At 42.9% G+C, this 24773-nt stretch overlaps 1 protein-coding gene across 6 annotated transcripts in view; it reads left to right on the top strand.

Moving 5' to 3' along the window:
• GABRA3 (gamma-aminobutyric acid type A receptor subunit alpha3) overlaps window positions 1-24773 on the top strand; it is a 252998-nt gene that overhangs the window by 19007 nt on the left and 209218 nt on the right. For 2 of the 6 annotated variants that reach the window (XM_075184593.1, XM_075184595.1), the window contains 2 exons: window positions 8046-8153; window positions 21562-21683. In XM_075184593.1, the coding sequence (XP_075040694.1) occupies window positions 8065-8153; window positions 21562-21683 (211 nt within the window). In that variant the 5' untranslated portion in view covers window positions 8046-8064. Of the gene's footprint in view, window positions 1-4178; window positions 4435-8045; window positions 8154-9050; window positions 9274-21561; window positions 21684-24773 lie in introns of those variants that run through there. The other 4 variants (XM_075184596.1, XM_075184597.1, XM_075184598.1 and 1 more) reach the window with 4 other exon arrangements.

Here is a 24773-nt window from a genome sequence, read left to right on the forward strand (position 1 = left end):
CACAGTCTCTGATGTCTCGGAGCTGTCAGTCACGTGACCGGCAGCTCCGCTGACCACCGATAATTGAGCCCAGATGACCCCTGTTGTGAGGGTATGAGAGAGGAGTCCCCGCTGAACAGTTTCAGGTAAAAAGACCATCAGGTCATTCAGGCGCCTCCCAGTCTCCGCTGACTGCCGATAATTTAGCCCAGCATGTAGTATGGTATGTACAGCGCTGTGCATCAGCACTGCCTTCCTGTAATTGAATGTGGGACTTCATTGTAAATTCTGCTCCTCTAGACCTGATGTGAGATCTCTCACTAAAATCACAACCAGACAAGCCTTCTGCTTCAGTAACTTATTGTAATACATCTTTATTTAAATTTTGGGCCCCAAAATTGAGGTGCGTCTTATACATGGGTGCGTCTTATACATGGGGAAATACGGTACATTCTGGCCACCGTGCTCGATCCTCGGTTTAAAGCGTATGTTGTGTCTCTGTTTCTGGCGGACACAAGTCTACAGCGGTGCAAAGACTTGCTGGTCAGGAGATTGTCCTCTGAAGAGGACCGTGACATGCCAACAGCTCCTCCTTTATTTTCTTCCACACCTGTGGCTGCGAGGAAACAGCTGAGATTTCCGAAACGACCCGCTGGCGGGCATGCAGACAACATCTGGTCCGGACTGAAGGACCTGCCAACCATTGCAGACATGTCTACTGTAGCTGCATTGGATGCTGTCACAATTGAAAAAATGGTGGAGCATTACTTTGCTGACACCATCCAAGTAGACATGTCAGACAGTCCATATTCTTACTGGCAGTAAAAAAAGGCAGTTTGGAAGCCCCTGTACAAACTGGCTCTATTTTACCTGAGTTGTCCCCCCTCCAGTGTGTACTCGGAAAGAGTTTTTAGTGCAGCGGGGAACCTGGTCAGTGAGCGGCGAAGGAGGTTGCTTCCGCAGAACGTTGAGAAGATGATGTTCATAAAAATGAATTATCAATTCTTGAATCAAGACCAGCACTGGCCTCCAGAGACTACAGAGGGACCTGTGATTGTGGAGTCCAGTGGGGACGAATTGATAATGTGTGAGGATGAGGAAGTACACACTGAATGGGGCGAGGAATCAGAGGATGAGGATGAGGACGACATCTTGCCTCAGTAGAGCCAGTTTAGTTTGTACAGGGAGAGATGAATAGCTTTTTTTGTGTGGGGGCCCAAACAAACCAATCATTTCAGCCACAGTTGTTTGGTAGGCCCTGTCGCTGAAATGATTGGTTTGTTAAAGTGTGCATGTCCTATTTCAACAACATTCCCAAGGACAATTCCATCTTGCACCTCTTTTTTTTCTTTGCCAGCTCATTTTGTGGGGGTCCAAACAAACCAATTATTTCAGCCACAGTTTTGTAGGCCATGTGGCTGAAATGATTGGTTTGTTAAAGTGCGCATGTCCTATTTCAACAACATAAGGGTGGGTGGGAGGGCCCGAGGACAATTCCATCTTGCACCTCTTTTTTTGGCATTATGTGCTCTTTGGGGCCTAGTTTTTCAACTGCCATCCTGTCTGCCACTGCAGTGCCACTCCTAGATGGGCCACGTGTTTGTGCCGCCCACTTGTGCCGCTTAGCTTAGACATCCAGCTACCTCGGTGCAACCTTTTGGCCTTAAAACAATATTATGAGGTGTGAGGTGTTAAGAATAGACTGGAAATTAGTGGAAATGATTGTTATTGAATGTTATTGAGGTTAATAATAGCGTAGGAGTGAAAAACAAAAAAAAAACTGTTTTTTTTCACTTTTTATGCTTTTTTTTTTTTTAAAAAAAATCAACCCAAAACCCTAAATCAGAACCAAAACCTTGAGTCGGGTGTTTTGGCAAAACAAATCAGAACCCAAAACCTCAAGCTAATCAGAACCCAAAACCCAAAACCCAAAACACTAAAAGTGGCCGGTGCACACCCTTACTGCAAACTAACAACCTGTTCCTTCCACTGCTAATATCAACATATGATAGGGGTTTCTATGTTTTGATTAAATGTGTGAGACATTGAGGGTGTCTGTCTGCAGTTCACATGCCTACATCTCAATCTCACATACACATACAGGTCCTAATTGCAAATGAACCTTCTCAATTTGAGCCCTAAAACCTTCTCTCAGTGCCCTCACTTGCAGAAACACACAACTTATTAACCACCTAATTAAATGTACACACACAGTCCCAATAACAGATATATAGGTTTAAAAGGCAGGTTTCAACATACATTTGCAAATGTGTGCAACTGAGACTTGCATTTTTATGTACAAGTAAATATAGCAGCTCCTTTGCTGGCTATAGCAGTGTGCTGGGGGATTTTTCTCTGTGTTTGTTCCTTTCAGGGTAACTCCATCCTTTTAAGCACCTGCTATGAGCATATTAATTGATTGAGCAACTTCCACTTCTGTATTGTTTGTCTGAGAGGCATGTTGGTGTCAGTAGCTGAGGAGGAGTGCTGGCGCTGTATTGCAATTTGGAGGCTTCTGGGGTACCTCTTGGTACGTTAGCTCTCAATTTCAAAACACATATATGTATGGCCCAAATATATGGGACTCTCACTGTTTAGAGTTAGGACCACCCTATTAGCAAAAGCACTGTGGAGTGACGGGTGGCTTAAACATACATTTGGAAATGTTTGCAACTGAGACCTTTGCATTTTTATGTACAAGCAGAAATAGCAGTTCCTTTGCTGGCTATAGCAGTGTGCTGGGGGATTTTTCTCTGTGTTTGGTCCTTTCAGGATAACCCGACCCTTTCAAGCCCCTGCTATGAGCTTGTAAATTGATTGAGCAACTTTCATTTCTGTAAGGTTTCAATTTACAGCCATTGTGATTAACACTCCCATTGGTTGTATCTCTACGACTGCTGTGATCTTCCCACACAAAGTTGGCCTTGTTCGGCAACTAAAATAGCAGTGAAGTGAAAACATGGGTGTAAGGGAGGTATTACATAGATTTTCAGTGGCCAGAGGCAATTGTATTTTGGAATTGCGACTGGCAACATCAGGTTAAGGATTTTGTGACAGCTTTGGCTATGACCCATAAGCTGGGGGATAATTGTGTCATAAGTGGTGAGATGATTGCACAGGGCAAGTCCTAGGGATAGCTTAAAGGGCAGAATGAAATGTAGGCAGGAGGTTATAAAAACAGGAGTCACATTGGGGGCATTAAATAATAGGAGGAGGATGTGTGTGGATTCAGTTTTCCCATGATTCAGTATACTTTAGAGGGAGGGGTGTAATAAGAGACAACTGCATGTGGTTGATACAGTGTGCATGAGTTGTGTTCGTGATTGAGAAATTAATTTAGAGTTAATCTTGCCTCTTTGAAGAGAAAGTGATGTGTATTAAGTGCATGTCATTTCTCCACCTGTAGTGCATGGGTGTGAGTTGTCTGTTTTGTACATGTATAGCACGAAATGTGCTTGTCTCAGTTTTTACATTTCACATATAGGAATTGTAACAAAAGGAGGCATTTAGCTGGCAATATGCAGAGAAAGCAGGGAAGTAGAGTAAAACATTTGTGCAGTAATGCCAGGTTTGACAATCCTTGCTACAGGGCCCAAAGGCAAAACTGCTACGGACAGATGGCCAGGTGCAAAGCCGTCTAATCTGAAGTGTTTTGAATGTGTGAGCCAGGCCACTTTAAGGCAGAGTGTCCTAAACTACAGGAACCCATGGACTGTTCCGTGGCACATATTGGGCCTGCATTTCCAAGCTGTTTTACCATGAGTCCCACATCAGGAAGTCCTTGTTTGTTCCGGGTGACTGTGCTAATCAACCAAAACCTTGTTCTGGCCTTGGTTGACTCGGGGTGTGAACTCTCATTGGTTTCCAGCTCTGCCTTACCCGAAAACATAACTTCTCGGTTGCCCAAGGTGAAGGTTCTTTGCGTACATGGCACAACAGAGGAGTATGAAAGAACAATACTACCAGTCACACTCAAAGACAAAACTGTTATGGTGTTAGCTGTCATATCACCTAAACTCCCATATCCACTCATTTTGGGGCGAGACTTCCCACTGTTTAATGATGTCCTCGGTGAGCGGATCTGGCCGGACATGCCGGCAACTGATGCAACGGTCGGAAGCCCGGTCTTAAAGGAACCACCTAGGAATCCACAACATCGGGATATCGATCTTTGGGAACCTCCAAACCGGAATGCCATCCTGGGAGTCACAGCAGGAGTTCCACAAAAGCATCCACCTGCGGGGAAACATGGACAGTCCAAGCTAGCATTGGTCGGTGATGTCGCAGATGAGCCCACCCCGCCTGTCAATGAGGATACGGACTGGTCCGCAATACCAATATTGTTTCCTCTGCAGGACTTTGCTCGAGACCAACTTAATGATGCCACTTTGGAACATGCCTTTAAAAGTGTGACTGAGGAAAATGGGGTAGCGAAAGCCACCCAGACTGCAGAAGGTATACCATATTTTATTGTTAAAAATAATTTGCTGTATAGAGTTGCTAATGTACAGGGGGAAAAAGTAAAACAATTAATGGTTCCTCAGGTCCATGTACCCCTAGTGTTAAAAGCAGCACACACATATGTCTGTGGGGGACACCTGGGGGAGGATAAAACACAGGAACGAGTTCTGCTTAGGTTTTACTGGCCCGGTGTACACATGGCAGTGAAACATTATTGCCGTTCCTGTCCCATTTGTCAGAGAACCTGTCCCAAACCCATGTACAGGGCACCTCTCATTCCAATACCAATAGTACAAGTTCCCTTTGAACGGATAGCTATGGACCTTGTGAGGCCACTGGAAAAATCCGCACGTGGGCACCAATATATACTAGTGGTGCTTGACTATGCAACCAGGTATCCAGAGGCAATTCCCCTATGAAACATAAAGTCCAGCACCATAGCTAGAGAACTTGTATTGATGTTTACACGCTTGGGAATACCCAAAGATATTCTCACAGACCAGGGTACTCCATTCATGTCTAAACTGATGAAGGACATGTGCCAGTTGCTAGGGGTTACGGCGCTTCACACCTCTGTATACCATCCACAAACAGATGGCTTGGTGGAACGCTTTAACCGCACATTAAAGCACATGCTCAGGAAAGCAGTGGCTCAAGAGAAAAAAGATTGAGACACTCTTATTCCCTATTTGATGTTTGCCATCCGTGAGGTACCTCAAGCTTCAACAGGGTTTAGTCCCTCTGAGTTATTGTTTGGGAGACAGCCCAGGGGTATCTTGGATATGTTAAAAGAAGGGTGGGAGCAGCAAGGTCCCAGGGAGCCAAATCTGGTACAATTTGTGTCCCAAATGTATGAGAGGCTAGGAAAGATAGGGCCCATTGTGCAGCAACATGTAAAAGAGGCTCAGCAACGACAGAGAAAAAGTTATGATAAAAGTGCTGTTGTTCGATCTTTCAAGCCTGGGGACAAGGTCCTAGTCCTGGTTCCCACCCAGGAAAGCAAACTTTTCGCCCATTGGCAGGGTCCATATGAAGTTCTAGAGGCTGTCGGTCCTGTGAATTACAGAGTCCGCCAGTTATGTAGGAGAAGGGAGGAGCATATATATCATGTTAACCTCCTTAAACCTTGGCATGATGAGGAAACTTCTCCTCAGGTAGTGTGTACTGCCATTGAAAAGTCTGAAGTGCCGTAGAGCCAGCTTTGTCCATTCAGCAGAGACAACAGACTGAAGAAATGATTCGCCGAAACATGGATGTCTTCTCTTCCATTCCTGGGCGCACTACCTTAATCGAATACGACATTCTCACTGCGCCAGTAGTTATTGTAAAGCAGAAGCCATATCATATTCCAGAAGCCAGACGGGTGGACGTGAGAAAGGAGATCGAGAAGATGCTCCAGTTAGATGTGATTGAAGAGTCCACTAGCGAGTGGAATAGTCCCATTGTGCTTGTCCCGAAACCCAATGGGACAATTAGGTTCTGCAATGAGTTTAGGCGCCTAAACAGTATGTCGCAGTTTGATGCCTATCCGATGCCACGTGTGGATGAACTAGTGGAAAATCTTGCTGGTAGCAATTATTTGACAACCCTTGATCTAACAAAGGGTTATTGGCAAGTTCCCCTGACTTCCACGGCCAAGCCATAGACTGCATTTTCCACCCCTGATGGTCTCTATCAATATAAAGTCCTACCCTTTAGGTTGCATGGGGCACCTGCCACCTTCCAAAGGGCCATGAATAAGTTGCTGCAACCTCACACAGCTTATGCAGCCGCTTACTTGGATGATATAGTGATTTATACCCCAGACTGGGGATCACATTTAGTCAAAGTTGAGGCGGTCTTAGCTTCATTAAGGTCAGCAGGGTTAACAGCTAACCCAGAGAAATGTGCCATAGCCATGAGAGAAGCCAAATATTTGGGGTACGTTGTTGGTCGAGGGCATGTAAAACCCCAGCTAGACAAAGTGGAGGCAGTCAAAAATTGGGTGAGACCAGAGAAAAAGTCGCAGTTAAGAACCTTTTTAGGCTTAGTAGGTTACTACAGGCGGTTTGTAAGCCACTTCGCCAGTAGAGCTGCTCCACTTACGGACATGTTAAAAAAAAAAGTTGTCCATATAGATTAACCTGGTCTGATTTTGCAGAAACCGCCTGGTCTGATCTTTGGTTAGCTCTTTGTTCCTCCCCATTTCTACAAGCACCGGATTTTACCCGGAGGTTCTTCCTCCAAACTGATGCTTCTGGTGTTGGCTTAGGTTCTGTCTTGTCACAGGAGAAGAATGGAGTAGAAAATCCTGTCCTGTACCTAAGTCGTAAGTTTCTTCCAAGAGAGCAAAAATATGCCACTGTGGAGAAAGAATGTCTCGCCAATAAAATGGGCTACAGAAGCTCTGCGCTATTATCTCCTTGGCAGAGAGTTCACCTTAATAAAAGACCATGCACCATTGAGATGGATGCAGAACAACCGGGAGGTAAATGCCAAGGTAACCCGCTGGTTCTTGGCACTGCAACCTTTCAAGTTCTCAGTAGAACATAGACCCGGGATTCTACACAAAAATGCAGATGCGTTGTCACAAAAATATGCGCTCCTCGCGAAGTCCGCGTCCCCCTACTTGGAGACAGTAGGGGGAGGGATATGTAACAAAAGGAGGCATTAAGCTGGCAATATGCAGAGAAAGCAGGGAAGTAGAGTAAAACATTTGTGCAGTAATGCACCTAGATTGAATGTAAAGACTTATGTATGAAAAGCAATAGTTTAAGTTAGGTTAAACTTACATGACTTGAAATCCTTCCTCTCAGCAAACAGACAGGGTGTGTCAGTTAGTGCAAACAGAGCCAGGGATGGGCGTTTCCTCTTAAAGAGAAGGTGGGTGTGTCACCTGTCCATCAAGCTAAGGCTGGGGGAGGAGTATCAGGTATAAAAGCTTGTTTTGTATCATTTGTGCACTGAGACCAACGCTGGGAAAGCTGGCTGGTCTTTAGAGAGCTGAGCTATGTCTAGCTAGCATTTAGGGTCTCCAAGAATTGCTGTGAAATCTGTACGGTGTCAAAACATTTACTATCCTGACAATAAAACTACATAAAAAGGAAGAAGTTGTTTGCATGTGCTTCTGCAATAGCGGGCTCTTGCCACAGAATATATGAATACAATATGCTTGTGTGTCCAGTGACTCACAGGGGGGTGGATAATAGTAGTGGATGTCCAATAACCCTCATCATTTTCACTGATATCCCTTCCACTGATATTGCTTAAATAACTGTGTTGCAATTGCTTATACAGATGTGCAACAGTGTCCCTAAATCTGTATAATGGCATTTCACACATCTTCCTACTCAAACATTTAAATAATATTTATTTATTAATTTCTTTATTTTTTGCCTGGTCTTACTCTCATGGTGTTACAGCATTCTGATTACAAATAATGGCAAACAAATAAACAGAAGTAGTATAAAGCAGATCCAGAAATGATCACCTAAACTGTAAACTTTTATAAAAATGTTACATTAATATGAAAATACACACACACAGGTCTATGGCAAATGGTTTGTGTGTTTATTTAGTGAAAATATAATGAAGTAATAAATGTGATAATATTTTCTACCCTCCAGGTCTACCAGATACCCCCTCATGGCACGGGGGCAAGAGGAGACTTCTTTGCTGTCCTTGGTTGCTCTAGGATTCCTCCTACGGATGTGTCTACTGCCCCCAGGAAGAGGGTAGGCGAGGGCATGTATTAAGAAATTCTAAATGATTAAACTGATGTTTTGACCGTAAAGTCTTTAAGCAGCGAAATGTCACAGAAACTATTTTGCGTTCTTATTCCATCACGCCTAGAAAATATCATTGCTTATGTACAATTTTTGTTGAATGCTTTTTTGAATGTTGAATATGTCATTGAATTATATGTGGCTCCCATACACAGATGGTTGTTAAATGGGGTACTTAAGTATTTATTTCAGTTCCATGTCTAGTTGTGAAGAGAATGAGGTAGCAGCAGTAAATGTCAATCAGCTTGAGAATGACTCACAATCAGGTAGACAGAGGTATGTAAAAGAAGGAAAAAATAGATAAAAGATGGAAACCCACACTTAGAGGGGATTTGATGGCCACTCTACTTTGTAAGAAAACATACATACTGTGGATAATGTTGTGTACCCAATGTGTTTTCATCAATACTGCTGATTCACTTGAGGCATGGAGTCTAATGAGTAACTGGTCATCACCAAGGGGTCATCCAATGAAGGGGATGGACTTCATGGCAAGGTTGCTACTGTTGTTGGACAGAACTCAAGATTGATGTCAGGGAACAGACTAGGAGGTACATTTATCAAGCTGTGAGTTTCCGGTGGGTTTGAAAAGTAGAGATGTTGCCTATTGCAACCAATGAGATTATAGTTATCATTTATTTACCACATTCTACAAAATAATGGCTAGAATATAATTGCTTGCTACAGGCAGTATCTCCACTTTTCAAACTCGCAGCTTGATAAATTTACCCCCAGGTTGGAAACATGACATGCTAAAAGCTCAGTTCACGGGTAGACATGAATAGTCAAAGACATGCTAATTTCGTAACAGATTGGTTATAGAACTGACTTTTGGCCTTTTAAAAGCCAGGTTTCGCTGCCTTGGCCGGACTGGTGGATGCGCCGGATATTGTTTGCAACATCATTAATGTGTATGTGTTACTTCAAAATATTGCCATCCGGAGTTGAGTTCCATGGGTGGAAGAGGCCAAGGAAGCTGGCCACGAAGAAGATGACGTTGATTCAAGTACACCATATTCAGAAGATTTTTCTGCCTTCACGTCATATGTTATTTTATGTTACGTTACATGTAAGTATCTTTTGGGTTTAATAATAATGTAATGCTTACAATAAATGTACAAAAAATAAAGGAACCCATTTATTTTTCAAAACTAGGTTTAGTGGAACAAACAAGCAAAATTGTGACACATACAAACTCAAGTAAAACACACGAAAATTATTTTGATTTGCTCACTTTCTTCTTACCCCCTGCCAAAATATTCCCTGTGCTTCTTAATCCAAGCTGCCTCTGGAGGATCTGCAGATATTACAGATGCAGAAGGCGCAGCTGATATCAAACGGGCAGGAGGTGCTCCAGATATCACAGGGTTAGGAAGAGCTACAGATGTCTCAGGGATAGGAGGTAAACATGTGGCAGATAGTAAGGATGGTAAACAGGTGCCACAGGGGCAAGAGGAAATTTTAAGTATTAATGGCATTAGTCAATCTCTGTAAAGTGGTATGAATCATTGTAAGCTGTGTTTCGGATATGATCAATTTTTGCATGTTAAGCTGCGGTAGTTTCATACATTTTGAGGAACAATTGTTGCGTGATTGACCTGTTTCCACTAAACACTGATTTCTTCATGTAGCTGGGTGTCCTTACCTGTGAGGTCCTCTTCTAACTCACTTGACTTCTCGGCATCCACAGCTCATATAATGGAAGGAAACAATTAACATTAAAATCATGTATGTTTTTATCGATAACATCCTACTATAGCTTGATATAAGTAGATTACCTAACACACGTTAGTAATTTCACATATGAAATTTAGTTTTTTTGTCATGTGTTTTTGTGGGGTCATTTAGAGGAAAAAAATTACACCAAATCAATTGATAATGTGCAAATTTCATATCTTCGGCTTGATGGCAATTTTACATATGCATCCATTTATAACTTTATTATTCTCCAAGGGATCATCACAGAAAATTTATAGTAATCTTGACTACACTGCCAGATTATCCAATAGGCTTACTAGGTTGCAGTTTAGGGCGCTAGACTTTGGTGGGGTCTCTGTTGATAAATAAAATCTCATTTGTAAAAACGTTAGTGGAGATTAATTTAGAAAGCACAGAAATATATACATTGTTGGCAGCGATGTTAAGATTTATTTAGTCACAACAATACAGTCATTTGATTAGTTAACTTATGTATTCCGATAAAAAATTTATCTGGTGGGGATTGTTTCATTGTTAAGGGAGGGCACTTGCCAATATCAATTTGCCCCACACCCTGCGCCATTTGGTCATCAGTACTTTCCGATGCTGTCCGTTCCAGGAGACTGAGGTCTAAGGACTCCATGGGACCTCCACCTGTCCCCGTGGCATGTCTTCGGTAGTCACTCAGGTTATCCTTAAGTTTCTCTTAAGGTCCTGCCACCTTTGTGAAATGTTTTAAGTGAAGAATGTTGCATTGTGTACTGGCAAAAAAGTTCAAAATATTGGTGCTGACATACATATAGATATAAATGTTTTGTGACCTCAAGGTCACATAATAATTAAAAACTGCTACATACCCATAAACAGTTTTTAAACTTTAAACAGTTTTAATGTAATAATTAAAAAAATTGTATTCCTGTACAGGTACTCCTCACTTAACAACCTACCCATTTAATGACCACTCGGAGTTACAACAAGGTTCTCCCTGGGTCCTCATTGTTATAATTGCTGCTGTTTGTAGAGCTTTACTGTACACATGTTTATTTTCTGTTATGCAATGTTATGTAATGTAAAGCAAACTAACAAAATACAGTTTTCTTTAGTCTATTTCTTCATTCAGAATCAATAAAAATGATTACAATACATGTAGGTGCATATAACAGTACTGTACTCACTTAGCGACCAATTCGCTTAACGACCTAGTCGTAGGAACGGAACTCGGTCGTTAAGTGAGGAGTACCTGTATTTTGAAAATGTTTTGTGTTTGTTTTTCCTTTTTCCAATACAAAATGTATGTGTTTGATAATATTGAAAGAATTTGTTCATTTTGGTAATGCATTCTGAGCACTATATAATTGAATTACAATTACGTTTGCGTACTGTTTTTTGTCCTCAGTCACAGATCTCTGAATAGGAGCCACAGCATTGACCTGCTCTGTATTGTCCTCCCAAATGTAGTGTATCTCTGGGGCGGATAGCTGGCGGGTTGTATTGTGCAGCATCTCCACCACAGACTTCACCAGAATCTCAACCTCTCTGTAAGAAATGTTGGGCTGACTACGCTTGGTGGAGGATTTTCTTTTCTTCCTCTGAAAGAAAAATTGTCAGATATATAGAGGAATATAGAATAATATGAAAGAAAATTGCCATCTCAAATCCAATATGGAGACTCAATCACACAAAGGCGAGGCACAATCATTGCCTCTCCAGCTTTATATAGTGTCTGGAGAGGCGTGCTCTCCCACAATTTGTTGTTTGTGTATGCCCAGGAGTTGGAACGGCCCAGATTGCTATGGTATAGCCCATTATTGTGATTGAAGGCAACATAACAGATACTCAATTAAGGGCAAGTGAAAGAAAATTCACCGTTTTAGAAGGGGTATATAAGGGATCTGCGACTTACGTACCTAAACCCACACATGGCCTGAGGACCAATCAGTGAGAATAATATTGAAAAGTCTCATTCATTTGCCAACATAAGTGTGAGTAATCTTTCCAGAGTGGAGCTCCAGGCCCTTACAAGCTCCATGGAGCGATACTTGGGTCTGCAGCCAGTTACGTTGGTAACAGGGAAAAAACTGCAGCATAAAGGACTGTAAATTTGTACCATTGGTGTAGGTATGGCAGCAGGCGCTCTACAGTGCAACTCCAGAATTCAACCGCAGAACCTTATGAACCTACGGAATTAATTTACAAGGCGTAAGTTCACAATTACAAATAAATAATTTGAATAAACTGATTACAGTTTTATCTGGCCAAAGTGTAGAAGAGAAAGTATTGTAGATAGTAATGTACAGGCCTGCTATCATAGTGGTATTTCTGTATCGGTAAGTGATTATATTCACTTTAGGAAACTGAATTTGTTATAAACCTCCTATGTCAAGTCCATATGCAAGTTGTATAAAGGTGTTTATATTTGCCCAGTGGTGGAGTAATGCTCCATGTGTGGTACTTAAAAAATAACATTGTAGCTGAAGATTAGATATATGTATGTATCTATCAATTTAACTAGGAGAGTCTTGTTTTTTTTTATTAACATGTTTAAAATGTTATTTGGTTTAGATAGTGTATTGTTGATAAAAAAAATGTTATTTAATAAAAAAAAACTTTATGTGTGTGTTTTATTCATTCTATATAAATGTGCGACAATGAGACATATTTGTTAGTAAAGTGTGTTATAAAGGGTTTTTTATTTTCATGGAATAGTGCAGATTGATAACAGAATGCATTTAATGGGTTATTATAATGTACTTGTCATTAAACATGATGTTTAGGAGTAATAAGATGAATTAGGGTAATTAAGAAAATGCATGCAAGTGCGTTCATTTTTTAATTAGACTTAATGACAGATGTAGTGCAAAAAGGTGCTATTGCTCCTAAATCAGATAGAAGAGCAAATAAAAATGTAATGACACAAGTGTTCAATTTTTACATCACGCAAGTTGTTTACTACCAAGGTGTATTTGTGTTTGAATATATTTTTAAAAAACTCAAGTTGAGTTTACATTGCTTTTGTGACCAGTCCTTGCAGGCATTGAAGAAGCTGGGTCTGATTTCATTCTTGCTGACCTACCCATGTAAGTGAGATGCTGAAGCAAATCACAAGGCGATGAATCTCCAGTGCCATACATGTAGGCCACAGTATTCTGTCAGAATCACACTGGGAAGAATGGATATATACCTGCTAGTAGTTGACGCTACTGAACAAAGAGGGAGTCTTATATAGTCTTATATACCCCTCGGTGCTTACCAGGGACCCCCACAAGGAGTTTTGGACTTAGATGTTGTGACTGGATCACTTACAAATAACTTATGGTATAAATTTATTTAAAGGAAAAAGCGCAGGGCGCTTATTTATATAACTGCAAATGTACTTATTTTTGATATTGTGTGTATGTTGGTAAAGGAGATATCTTCATTTCTGAGACCAGGGGAAGAAATTTGTTTGTTTTAACTTTGCTAGAGGAAATGCATTATTTCTGATACAATAAGCTTTTGTGTATCTTGGAGTAGGGAAATGACTTGTTTGGGGTTTTGTAACTTTCTTTGGGAATGTGTATTCTGCAGCTTTCTGAAGAAAGGACCCATGTTAATCTCATGTTAATTAGACCTTTAGATGTGTGAGGGTCCAGCATATGAAAGCACAAGTAGGTTTTAATTAGACTATTAGACTCTACTAAATGTCCTGCATCTAAAAAGGGGACAGGAAATCACAGCAAGTTTTAGGATATCACAGATAAGTGTAAATATTGTTAGCTTTGCATTGCATGTAAATCCATAATTGGGTAAACAAATTGCATCCTGATTCTAAAAATAGCTCAGACCTCAGGGGGCTGGCTTACCCTTGTTTCATCTGACCTGCTCCTTGGTACCATCAACCAGGTGAGCAAATTAACATCACTTGCTTTAAAGACCTGCTTAGAAACTTTTCTATCCCTGTGACCTTGTCACGAACTAGGTAGTTGGAAGGCCTTATCTGCTGGTATTAGCGTTGCTACGCAAGGAGGCGCGGAGTCTAACCACGCCCCAGGTCTTCACCAGGGAACCCCGCAAGGAGTTTTGGGCTTAGCCGTTGAGACGTGTCGGTTGCGGTTCTCCCAGGTAGCTACCAGCGAGGTAACGTGAACAAACGTAGTGAACAGTCGGAGGTCAAATCTGTGCAGGCAACGAAGTACAGAAGGATGAGGCAGAAGAATCGTCAGGAAGCCGAGGGTCAGAACCAGGAGATCAAACAGGAACCAAGGAGATTCCGAAGAGTAGTCAAGCAGGCAAAAGGTCAAATCCGGGAGATGCAGGCCGGAGATATAGGTAATAACAGGGGAGCCTAGAGACAAGGTATTAGACTAGATACTCTGGCACCCTAGTGATGCCAGAGTCTGGTTTAAGTAGTAGCGCCAGCCTTGCCATTGGTGGAGTGGAGGTCGGCGGTCAGCTGATCTGACTGCCGACAGGAACTGCTGCTTAGCGTCTCCGTTGCCTAGCAACGAGACGCGATGTTCGGGCGCGGGACGGCGCCGGACAGTACCCCCCCTTCTCTCCGTTGAAGAGGTGCAGACCTTGAGGATAGCTTCTTGATGAACTTAGCCAAGAGACGAGGGGCATGAAGATCCTCCTTAAATACCCACGACCGTTCCTCAGGTCCAAAATCCTTCCAGTGGACCAGGTACTGGGGACGTCCATGGAGATTACGGGTATCCAGAATGTGGCTGATCTTATACTCGTCACCGGTGGCAGTAAAAAGAGGTTGAGGAGAAGAGGTCTTGCGGGAGAATCTGTTGAGCACCAAAGGTTTTAGTAGGGAAACATGGAAGGAATTGTGGATTCTCAGAGAGGGGGGAAGGAGTAATTTGTAGGTTACTGGGTTGATGACTTGTGTTACCGGAAATGGCCCAATAAATCGTGTAGCAAGTTTCATCAAGGGTACCCGAAGTCTAAGGTTCAGTGTGGAGAGCCATACTTTGTCGCCAATATGGAGAATGGGAACAAGTCTACGGTGGCGATCGGCCGTTAGTTTATATCGTTGAGTTGCTTTTAACAAGTTTTCCTTAGTAGATGTCCAGATGTGGGCCAGATCCCGAACCAGAGAATGGGCTGCCGGAACAGAAGGTGCTGAGGAATGGGAGAAATCAGGAAGGATGGGATGAGCACCAAAGACAGTAAAAAAGAGAGAGGAATCGCTGGAGTCGTGTATTTGATTGTTGTGTGTGAACTCTGCCCATGGGAGCAAATTATACCAGTCGTCTTGATTACCGGAGGAGAAGCAGCGGATGAACATCTCAAGATCCTGATTTACACGTTTTGTCTGGCCATTAGTTTGTGGGTGATAGCCAGAGGAAAACTTTAGGTTAATTCCAAGATCCTTGCAGAATGCCCTCCAGAACCGAGATATAAATTGTACCCCACGGTCTGATATAATTTCTTGGGGACAGCCATGGAGGCGGAACACCTCTTTAATGAAGACTTGAGCCAGTTTAGGGGCAGAGGGCAGACCTTTAAGGGGGACAAAATGGGCCATTTTAGAAAATCTATCGACGATCACCCAAATAGTATTGAACCCTTCACTGGGCGGGAGATCGGTAATAAAGTCCATGGAAATACTCGTCCAGGGGCGATCAGGTACAGGTAGAGGCAGGAGCAGCCCAGAGGGAAGGGATCTAGGAATCTTGTTTTGGGAACATGTAACAAGACTTAATGAATTCCTTGAGATCCGATCGGATAGTAGGCCATCAATAGCTTCGGGAAAGGAGAGAACAAGACTTCTTGAATCCGGCGTGGCCAGCAAACTTAGTAGCATGAGCCCAGCGGAGGGCTTTCAAGCGAAGGTGGGGTTCCAAATGGGAGTGACCAACTGGGGGAGTCTTGGCCCTGGTTAGGGCAACTATACTAGAAGGTTCCAGGATGTGAGGAGGTTTGGCTGCAGGTGTGTCATCAGATTCATTGAAGGAGCATCTGCCCTAGAATTCTGAGCACCGGAGCGAAAGGTGAGTTTGAAATCAAATCGGGCGAAGAAAGAAGACCATCTAGCCTGGCGAGGATTTAGGCAGCGTGCCTCTCGGAGATAGGTTAGGTTTTTGTGGTCCGTAAAGACCGTCACCGGGTGTCTTGCTCCTTCAAGAAGGTGACGCCATTCCTTAAGTGCTAGTTTGATGGCCAGTAATTCTTGATCGCCGATTCCATAATTGCGCTCAGCAGAGGAAAACTTCTTGGAAAAGAACCCACAAGGCAGAAAAATCCCAGAGGGGGATCTTTGGGAGAGAACAGCTCCTACTCCGACAGCTGATGCATCCACCTCTAGAAAAAATGGTTCTCCTTGATCCGGTTGGGATAGAACAGGGGCAGATAGAAAGGCTTCTTTCAGGGAGGTGAAAGCAGAAACGGCCTCCGGGGCCAAACCCTCGGGTTAGCTGATCTTCTGGTGAGAGTTGTTATGGGCGCAATCAGCGTGGAGAATTGGTTAATGAATTATCTATACTAGTTAGAAAATCCAATGAAACGTTGAATAGCTTTCAAGCTCAGAGGTTGAGGCCAATTGGTGATAGCAGAAACCTTCTCCGGATCCATCTTCAACCCAGAACCAGAGACGATATACCCCAAGAATGGTATCTGAGGAAGTTCAAAGATACATTTCTCCAGTTTACAGAAAAGTTTGTTTTGCTGTAGACGAAGTAGGACCTCTGAGACGTGAGACCGGTGAGCGGTGATATCTGAAGAAAAGATTAGTATGTCATCCAAGTAAACTACTACTGAGCTATAGAGGAGGTCCCCGAAGATCTCGTTGACAAAACGATTGAAAAACAGCGGGAGCATTGCATAATCAGAAGGGCATGACGAATTACTCGTAATGTCCGTCGCGAGTAGAAAAGGCCGTCTTCCACTCGTCGCCTTCACGAATCCGGATCAAATTGTAAGCACCCCGTAAGTCAAGTTTAGAAAAGATCTTGGAACCACTAATTCGGTCAAACAGTTCGGAAATGAGGCGAAGCGGATATCTGCATTAAGCTGTCGATAATCGATACAGGGACGTAAGGTACCGTACTTCTTCACAAAGAAAAAACCCGCCCCTGCAGGGGAGGTAGATCTTCTGATGAATCCGCGTTGCAGGTTTTCTGAGATATACAGAGACATGGCCTGATCCTCGGGAAGGGAAAGAGGGTAGATTATGCCCTTGGGAACAGGCTTTCCAGGTTGTAACTCAATAGGACAGTCCCATGGACGGTGAGGAGGAAGAAGCTCAGAAGCTGCCTTGGAGAACACATCCAAAAACGACAAGTAAAGAGCGGGAACCTCGAGATGAGGGGAGTGCGCCTGGCATGACGTGGAGGAAAGGCATAACTTCTTGGGTTTGACCCAACTTAAGCATCTCTTGTGGCATTAGCGACTCCAGGAGGTGACCTGAGCTAAACTCCAATCGAATTAGGGCGCATGTAGTCTAAGCCATGGGAGACCTAGGATGACTGAATTGATGGATTGGGGTAATACCAAAAATTCAATCAGTTCAGAATGCAGGACCCCTACCGTCAGCCAAACTGGTGCAGTAACCTTGGAGATGGAGCCATTAGAGACGCGGTTTCCATCCACGGCAGTTAGGAATAGCGGCTGAGGCAAGTCAAGAATCGTAATTTGGAGTTGTGATGCCAAGGTGGCGGAGATGAAATTTCCGGCAGCGCCGGAATCCACGAAGGCAGAGGTCAGAAGGGGGCCACTAGGAGAGTCCAGTGTGATGGTCATAAGGAAGTCTGGATTGGAGGTGGAGAAGGGAGTGGAAAGTCTCACTCCTAGAACGGCCTCCCTGTCACCGACTAGGATGGTGCGTTTCCCGGTCGTTTAGGACAAGACAGCAGCCGATGTCCGGATTCTCCGCAGTAGAAACAGAGATTCTGCCGGAGCCTTTTCTCCCTCTCCTCGGGAGAAAGCCGGGAGCGACCAATTTGCATGGGCTCGTCAGGAACAGCTGGTGTTGGGTTCTTGAAGCGAGGGGCTAGGCGAGGGAAAAAACGTCTGGGAGAGGATCTCTCTCTTTCTTGGGTAAGTTCTCGAAAGCGGAGGTCCACCCTATTACATAAGGATATAAGAGAGTCAAGATCCGCTGGGAGCTCCCGGGACACCAACTCATCTTTGATACGATCCGAAAGACCCTGCCAGAAGGTCGCCACAAGTGCCTCATTGTTCCAGTTAAGCTCAGAAGCGAGGGTGCGGAACTGTACCGCGTATTGGCCAACAGTCAGAGAGCCTTGGCGTAAGGAGAGAAGGCTCATCAAAAATCTTGCGGAATGCTGCGATGAAGGAGGAGACATTCAAAAGAAGAGGGTCATCTCGTTCCCACAGGGGCGAGGCCCCGGCCAGGGCTTGTCCAGAAAGAAGCGACATGATGAAGGCCACCTTGGAATGTTCAGTAGAAAAGGCTCCTGCGTTGCATTCAAAGTGTATGGAACACTGATTAAGAAATCCTCGGCATCTAGTAGGATCCCCATCGAATTTCTCAGGCGTGGGCAGCCGAAGCGAGGAGGACGCCCCTGGAGTAGAAGCGAGGCCCGGAGAAATGGCAACTGGAGGAGTGACAACAGCAGACTGAGAGGCAGCTAGCAAAACTTGCATGGAGTCCGGTCGGGTGGCAATACCCTGGATACACTGGAGAAGCCTGGCTTGCTCGGCGTCCTGTTATTCGACCTTTTGAGCCAAATGCAGTAAGAGGTCCCGGGCTGAAGGTTCACTTTGGTGCAGTCATGGCCAGAGTATTCTGTCACAAACTAGGTAGTTGGAAGGCCTTACCTGCTGGTATTAGCGCTGCTACGCAAGGAGGTGCGGAGTCTAACCACGCCCCAGGTCTTCACCAGGGAACCCCGCAAGGAGTTTTGGGCTTAGCCGTTGAGACGTGTCGGTCGCGGTTCTCCCATGTAGCTACCAGCGAGGTAACGTGAACAAACGTGAACAGTCCGAGGTCAAATCCGTGCAGGCAACGAAGTACAGAAGGATGAGGCAGAAGAATCGTCAGGAAGCCGAGGGTCAGAACCAGGGGATCAAACAGGAACCAAGGGGAATCCGAAGAGTAGTCAAGCAGGCAAAAGGTCAAATCCGGAAGATGCAGGCAGGAGAGGCCGGAAGTGACGTTCCGTTGCCTAGCAACGGGACAAGCAGTGATCGAGAAGGCGTCCGTCCCGGCACCAGGTAAGAGTGCGGGACGGCGCCTGACAGACCTACAGATTAGATCCAAAATCTAATCAGTTCCTGGCTGTTTCTGAGGTTTGGACCCAGCATCCAGTACCACCACACTCACTACTCAGCAGCTCTGACCAGTGTGATAGGCCAGGGGGGACCCATCCACAGAAGCCCTGATCTATAGAAAGAGGTCATGAGTACCAGCCCAGGTACACCAGCAAAGGGGTACACTCTCATGGTCAGTTACCCAGAAGAAACCCGGTACTGAAGATAGGTTAGGGTAAGAAGTCCAGTGGTGGCAGTACTTGTAAGCCCCTTTTACTGCGGTTAGAGGGCGCATTTGGGATAACGAAAGGGAACGGTGGCAAAGTAAGCCCAGCCTGTTCCCAGCAGCAACAGACAGGATGGCATATGCGGTCCATCCTGTCACAGATGCGTGGACATGCAATTCGTGGTGCTCAGAGCCATTCCCTAGAGAGGTAGATGGAATCACAGATAGAGCTTTGTTGATTATCTGGGTAAACCAGGAGATCCAATCAGAACCAGAATGTGAGGCAAAGGACTGGTCAGGAACAAGCAAAATCAGTAACAGGAAGTCCAAAACAGAAAGGAACCAGGGTTGAAAGTAACTAACAGGAACCTCAGAATCAATCCAATACTCTGGCACTGGATCAGAGACAGCATCTGCCTTATTTTGGCTGTTCAGAAGTATTTCCGGCAGACAGTGTCGCCACACTAGCATATGTCTTTTAAAAGTTGCTTTCCCTAGCCTAGCAAGGGCACGCAGCATCAGGAAGCGAAGGCGTCCATCCCCACTTCAAAGGAAGAGAACGAGGATGGCGCCTGTCAATTGGAATGTTGGGACCCTGTTTGGAAAAGGGATAGATACTATTTAAGTTAAGCAACAGTTTCCCTCCCTCCCCCAACCAACCACCAATAATAAATCAATAGCAGCTACTTTTAGTAATTAGTCCTCTTTCTTCCCCAATCAGCATTCATATTTAATTGATATCATTCAAGTTTAATAAACAAGGATATTTCCTCCCAGCTTTCCCCGGCATCAAATTAATTGCATACACATGTAGAACAGATACCTCATATTCCATTATTAGACCCTAATATATATGACTAGGCCCGACCAACCTCACTATGCATTAATAGCCCCCACATAATATTAACCTCTCACACCAGTATACATACATACTAATCCCCAGATATCATTAACCTCCCGTACCAGTCTACACACACCAGTTCCCACAAACAACTCCCCATACCAATCTCCTCATAACATTAATCCCTATACCTATCCCCATATAACATTGTCACCCCAGTCCCCACTTATATTAATAATTTCCCCTTAGCACACGTACATGCTATGCAAAATGTTGTTGGTTGCAGCAGTGAAGTCTCCACAGGATGAAGGCAAAGAGGGAAATGTGGAGTGAGGGAGGAGAGCGGGAGGAACAGATTGGGGTGGCTGGTACCTGGTGAGGGGCAAGCCATCAGGAAGCACTGCTATGCCTGGCCCACTCATTCCGGTCCCTTGACTGGGTCTGGCTCTGTTAAGGCCAACACAAACATCAGCTATAATACTAGCCACAGCCCACTCCTGATCCACACCATTTCTGAAAATCAGATTTAATTGAACAGAATACACACTTCTCATGCCACTTATTCAAAGAATGATTATTAAAAAAACAAAAACAAATTCCAATAAAAATATATATATTTTAGTCTCTAGTCTCCTGTTCTTCATCCAGAGAGTTAACTGTTCTTTTACCCATTCCAAGCCTTACATCTCCAATCACTAACATAGGGCAGTGCTGAGTAAATTACATGGGGATTCTCATTGACTTAGTCTGAATGACTAGACCAGCCAACCAATCAGAAATCAGTATCTGACCAGTTGTCCTGTTTAACCATTTATATGGTCATTCATTTAGCGTCTGGTACAAACTGCACTTACAAATTCCTTGTAAATTTTGCCTTCTGTATTTTGAAGGTCAGTTTTAGGATCTGTTCTATTGTCTACATGTAGATAAACTCCCACCACCTTGCTGTAAATTTAAAAAAAATGTTTTCTTTCTTTTTTGTTTTTTTAATAAAGAAAAGAGCTCATTGCTGTCCAGTAGTGCTCTATGTCATTTTGTAAACAGTTCAACTTTTGCAGCATTTTTGTTTAGCCACTCATCATTCCTCCAATATATTTATAATTGAAAGCAGTGATAGGCGACCTGATACACTTCAGTGGCCACATGGGTTGAGATTTTATGCAGACTTTGATTAAGTGCTGTTTTCACTTTATTTTGGCAATAGTGTCATAAAGGCTAATTCCAAACTAAGGTGTGCTAAAATAAAATCCTACTTATGGAAGATGATTCTGGGTTAACCATGGCAATTACTTTTAGATAGTAGTATGCAAACTGTTGGTAATTATAAAAGGGTTATGTACAGCAGTTATGTGATGAGGCTATGATTGTGATGCCCATGGTTTACCTTACAGGTTGTCTCCCAAACATGCTCCTGAAATTGTTGATGACAGCAAGGATAATATCACATTATTCACCAGAATCCTGGACCGACTTTTGGATGGATATGATAACCGACTGAGGCCCGGCCTGGGGGGTAAGAATGTGAAGCAGAATTTTGTATTGTTTATTTCAGCAGAATTGTGGAAACTTATCATTGAAAATTAAAAAAAAACCTAATAATTATTCACTACCAAATTAATAAATTGCTACAATGTTTGTTTCTCTAAAACCTCGTAAGGAGTCTTTATCATATTTTGCAACACCTAATGATACCACTGGACATTCTGGTAGCTAGAAAAAATGAGATATTTGCTCTCGGTAATTGTTGGTTGGAAAACTTGGGCATCTTCTTATTCCGTAGAGTGCCCTATCTGAAACATTTGTCACGCAGCACCCTATGACCACTTATAATGAGAGATCCACCAACTTGTCCATAAAACGATAATTCACAGAGGCTGAGCTCCAGTAGACATTGAAAATGGATGTTCTGCCCTATACGTCAAGTGGTCATCAACGGCCGATAGCACTGCTATCGCCAACAGTAAACTCTGCTAGCGTTAAGATTGCCCAAGCCTGTTTAAGAAGGATTGTGGTGGTACAAGTACCACTGCAATCTTTCTTCTATCTCAAGATAGAGATAGCAGAGAAAATCAATGAATAAAATATTTATTATTTAGATAAATAATTTTTTCAATTGTGAATTATTTTAAAATATTTTTTTTTATTTTTAAAAAATATTTTATGTATTCTTTTATAATTTATTTACTAATATTATTATGTTTTTTAATTAGTGGAACTGACAGCCCAAGTCACACATGCACATATCCCCTCAGACTGGCCCAGCAAACGCCATGTTAACTCTTACCACACAGGGCCAGTATCACCAAGGCTATGAGAATAGCTGATTTTTCGAAAATTAGCGACATCACTATATATTGATAAATCGACCCATAACTGTCTAGTGATTCATTTCCATTTATTAGTGATTACTACAGGAATAGGCATCCTGATACACTTCTGGCTGCATGGTGGCCCTCTAGCCTTCAAGAGGAACGTACATTAGCCTTAATTTCAGTAATAAGTTAAAACAATAAATTTAGTCTAAGAAAGAGACACTTATCTGTAATGACATATCAGCAGACACAGTGGTTGGTTCCCTGTTTGGAAAAAGACTGGTATTTAAAACATAGAAAGCCCCAACAAGCCCCGGCGTTAAATAACATCCACGTTTTAAAGTTAGGCTCTGCCTGCAACCAGCCCTATTAAATTAATCTCAATTAAATAAAGTTAATAGTATTCACAATTAATGAATATACCTATTTCCTTCCAGCCAGCCCTGACATTAATTTATTAACATACACATTTAAAAAATAGCCATATTTCCACCTAACCAGCCCCAAAAAAATAGTATTCCTATTTATTAAAGAAATCTATTGCCCTCCCTTCAAACATCTCTGGTAATAAATTGATAGCATTTACATATAATAAATATACCTATTTCCCTCAACTATCCCCGACATTAAATGATTCATAATCACATTTAATAAATAGCCCTCCTTCTCCGCAAACTTAGCCCCCACCCACAGTCATAAAATCAATAGGCGACCTCTCATCCTCATTACATTAAGACAAACCCACCCTCCCTTCCCTCATCACATTTAGACAATCCTCCCCTTTCCTAATTACATTAAGTAACCCTCCTGTCCTCATTGCTTTAAAAAACACCCCCTTCCCTCATTATATTAAAACAACCCCTCCCTTCCTTCATTACATTAATACATATGCCATCCACTTCCTTTAGTACAGTAAGTCACCCCCCCTCCTTTTATTACATTAAGACAACCCCCTTCAATACATTATGACAACCCCGCGTCCCCTCCCTTAAGACATACAGTACTTACTTGTTTTACTCTTCTTCCCTCACACTTACCTTCTGTCAGCTGAACTATGTAGGAGAGGCAGACTCCTCTGTCTGCCTCTTGCAGACTGCACACATGGGATGGCACCTGTCATGTGATGCGCGCCCTATGTGACATGTATGTCATAGACATACATAGGGAGGATGGACCCAGACACACATAGGGAGGACAGTGAGGATGGACACAGGTACACATAGAGTAAGACAGGTAGGGGGGAACGGATCATATATCTGCGGCTGCAAGTCTTATGCTCTGCTACCTTTACATAGCATGTGTGCAGCTTAAATGAAGTGGGGAGAAGATGTGTCCAAATGTAATACTGTCACATACAGCCCCACTTCAAGCTCTGAGAAGGCATGTTAAGTGGGGGCCGCAGGTGAAGCCTCGGAGGGCTTTATGCAGCCCTAGGGCCTCTTCTTGCCCATCACTGGATTACTGTATTAAATAAACCAACATTGAGTCCTATGTTGTGACATGTTGTAACATGTTTTAACTGATCCTTGCAGACAGTGTTTATAAAGTTGGCTTATTATAGCTTCACTGTATTAGATTTTGTTTTAAACCTTATCCCCTGTGCCATGTATTTGTATTTTTGCTTTATTTGGAAAACTGAGTATGGATCGTGTTTGATTCACTGAAGTTAAGTTACCTCCATTATTACTTTGCTAAAACAGCTCTATTATATATTATTTAAAACACATTAGGGGCAGTGATAGTCATTGTAATAAAATGTAATGAGGAGGAGCCAGAGAATAATTATATGAAAAATTAAATGTCTAGTATGCTATGCATAGTACAAAGTACAATACTTTAAGATACTGACCATTGCCATGTGTTTTACAGTAAATAAGGATGTACATAGTGTGCAATGCATAGCACAACACACATTAGGGCAAAATAGTAGATACATAGCATGCACAGTATGGCACAAGATGTAACTGCAAAATGTCTTGGTTTTCAACTTATTTACCACAGTGGTCTTCCCCAGAACATATCAAGGTGCACACCCTTTGTCTCTTCTTGATAAATTTAAAAGCCCTGCTTAATGCTCGGAGAGGCAAAGCATATTTAGAAGTGTAGTTGGCAAAAATATACCTCCCCTTTCATTAAAAAAAACTTTTCCATTCTCCTAAAATACTGCTTGGTTTAGTATAATTTATTGCTTATATTAGTCAGTGATGTGCAAATCAATCTGGCTGATTCCAGAAAAATTACAATGTACAAGAAATTGAGAAAGTAGATGTTGTTTAAAGTAAACAATAAAT

Source organism: Mixophyes fleayi, chromosome 9, assembly GCF_038048845.1.
Source record: "Mixophyes fleayi isolate aMixFle1 chromosome 9, aMixFle1.hap1, whole genome shotgun sequence".
In the NCBI taxonomy this organism is placed as follows: Eukaryota; Metazoa; Chordata; class Amphibia; order Anura; family Limnodynastidae; genus Mixophyes; species Mixophyes fleayi.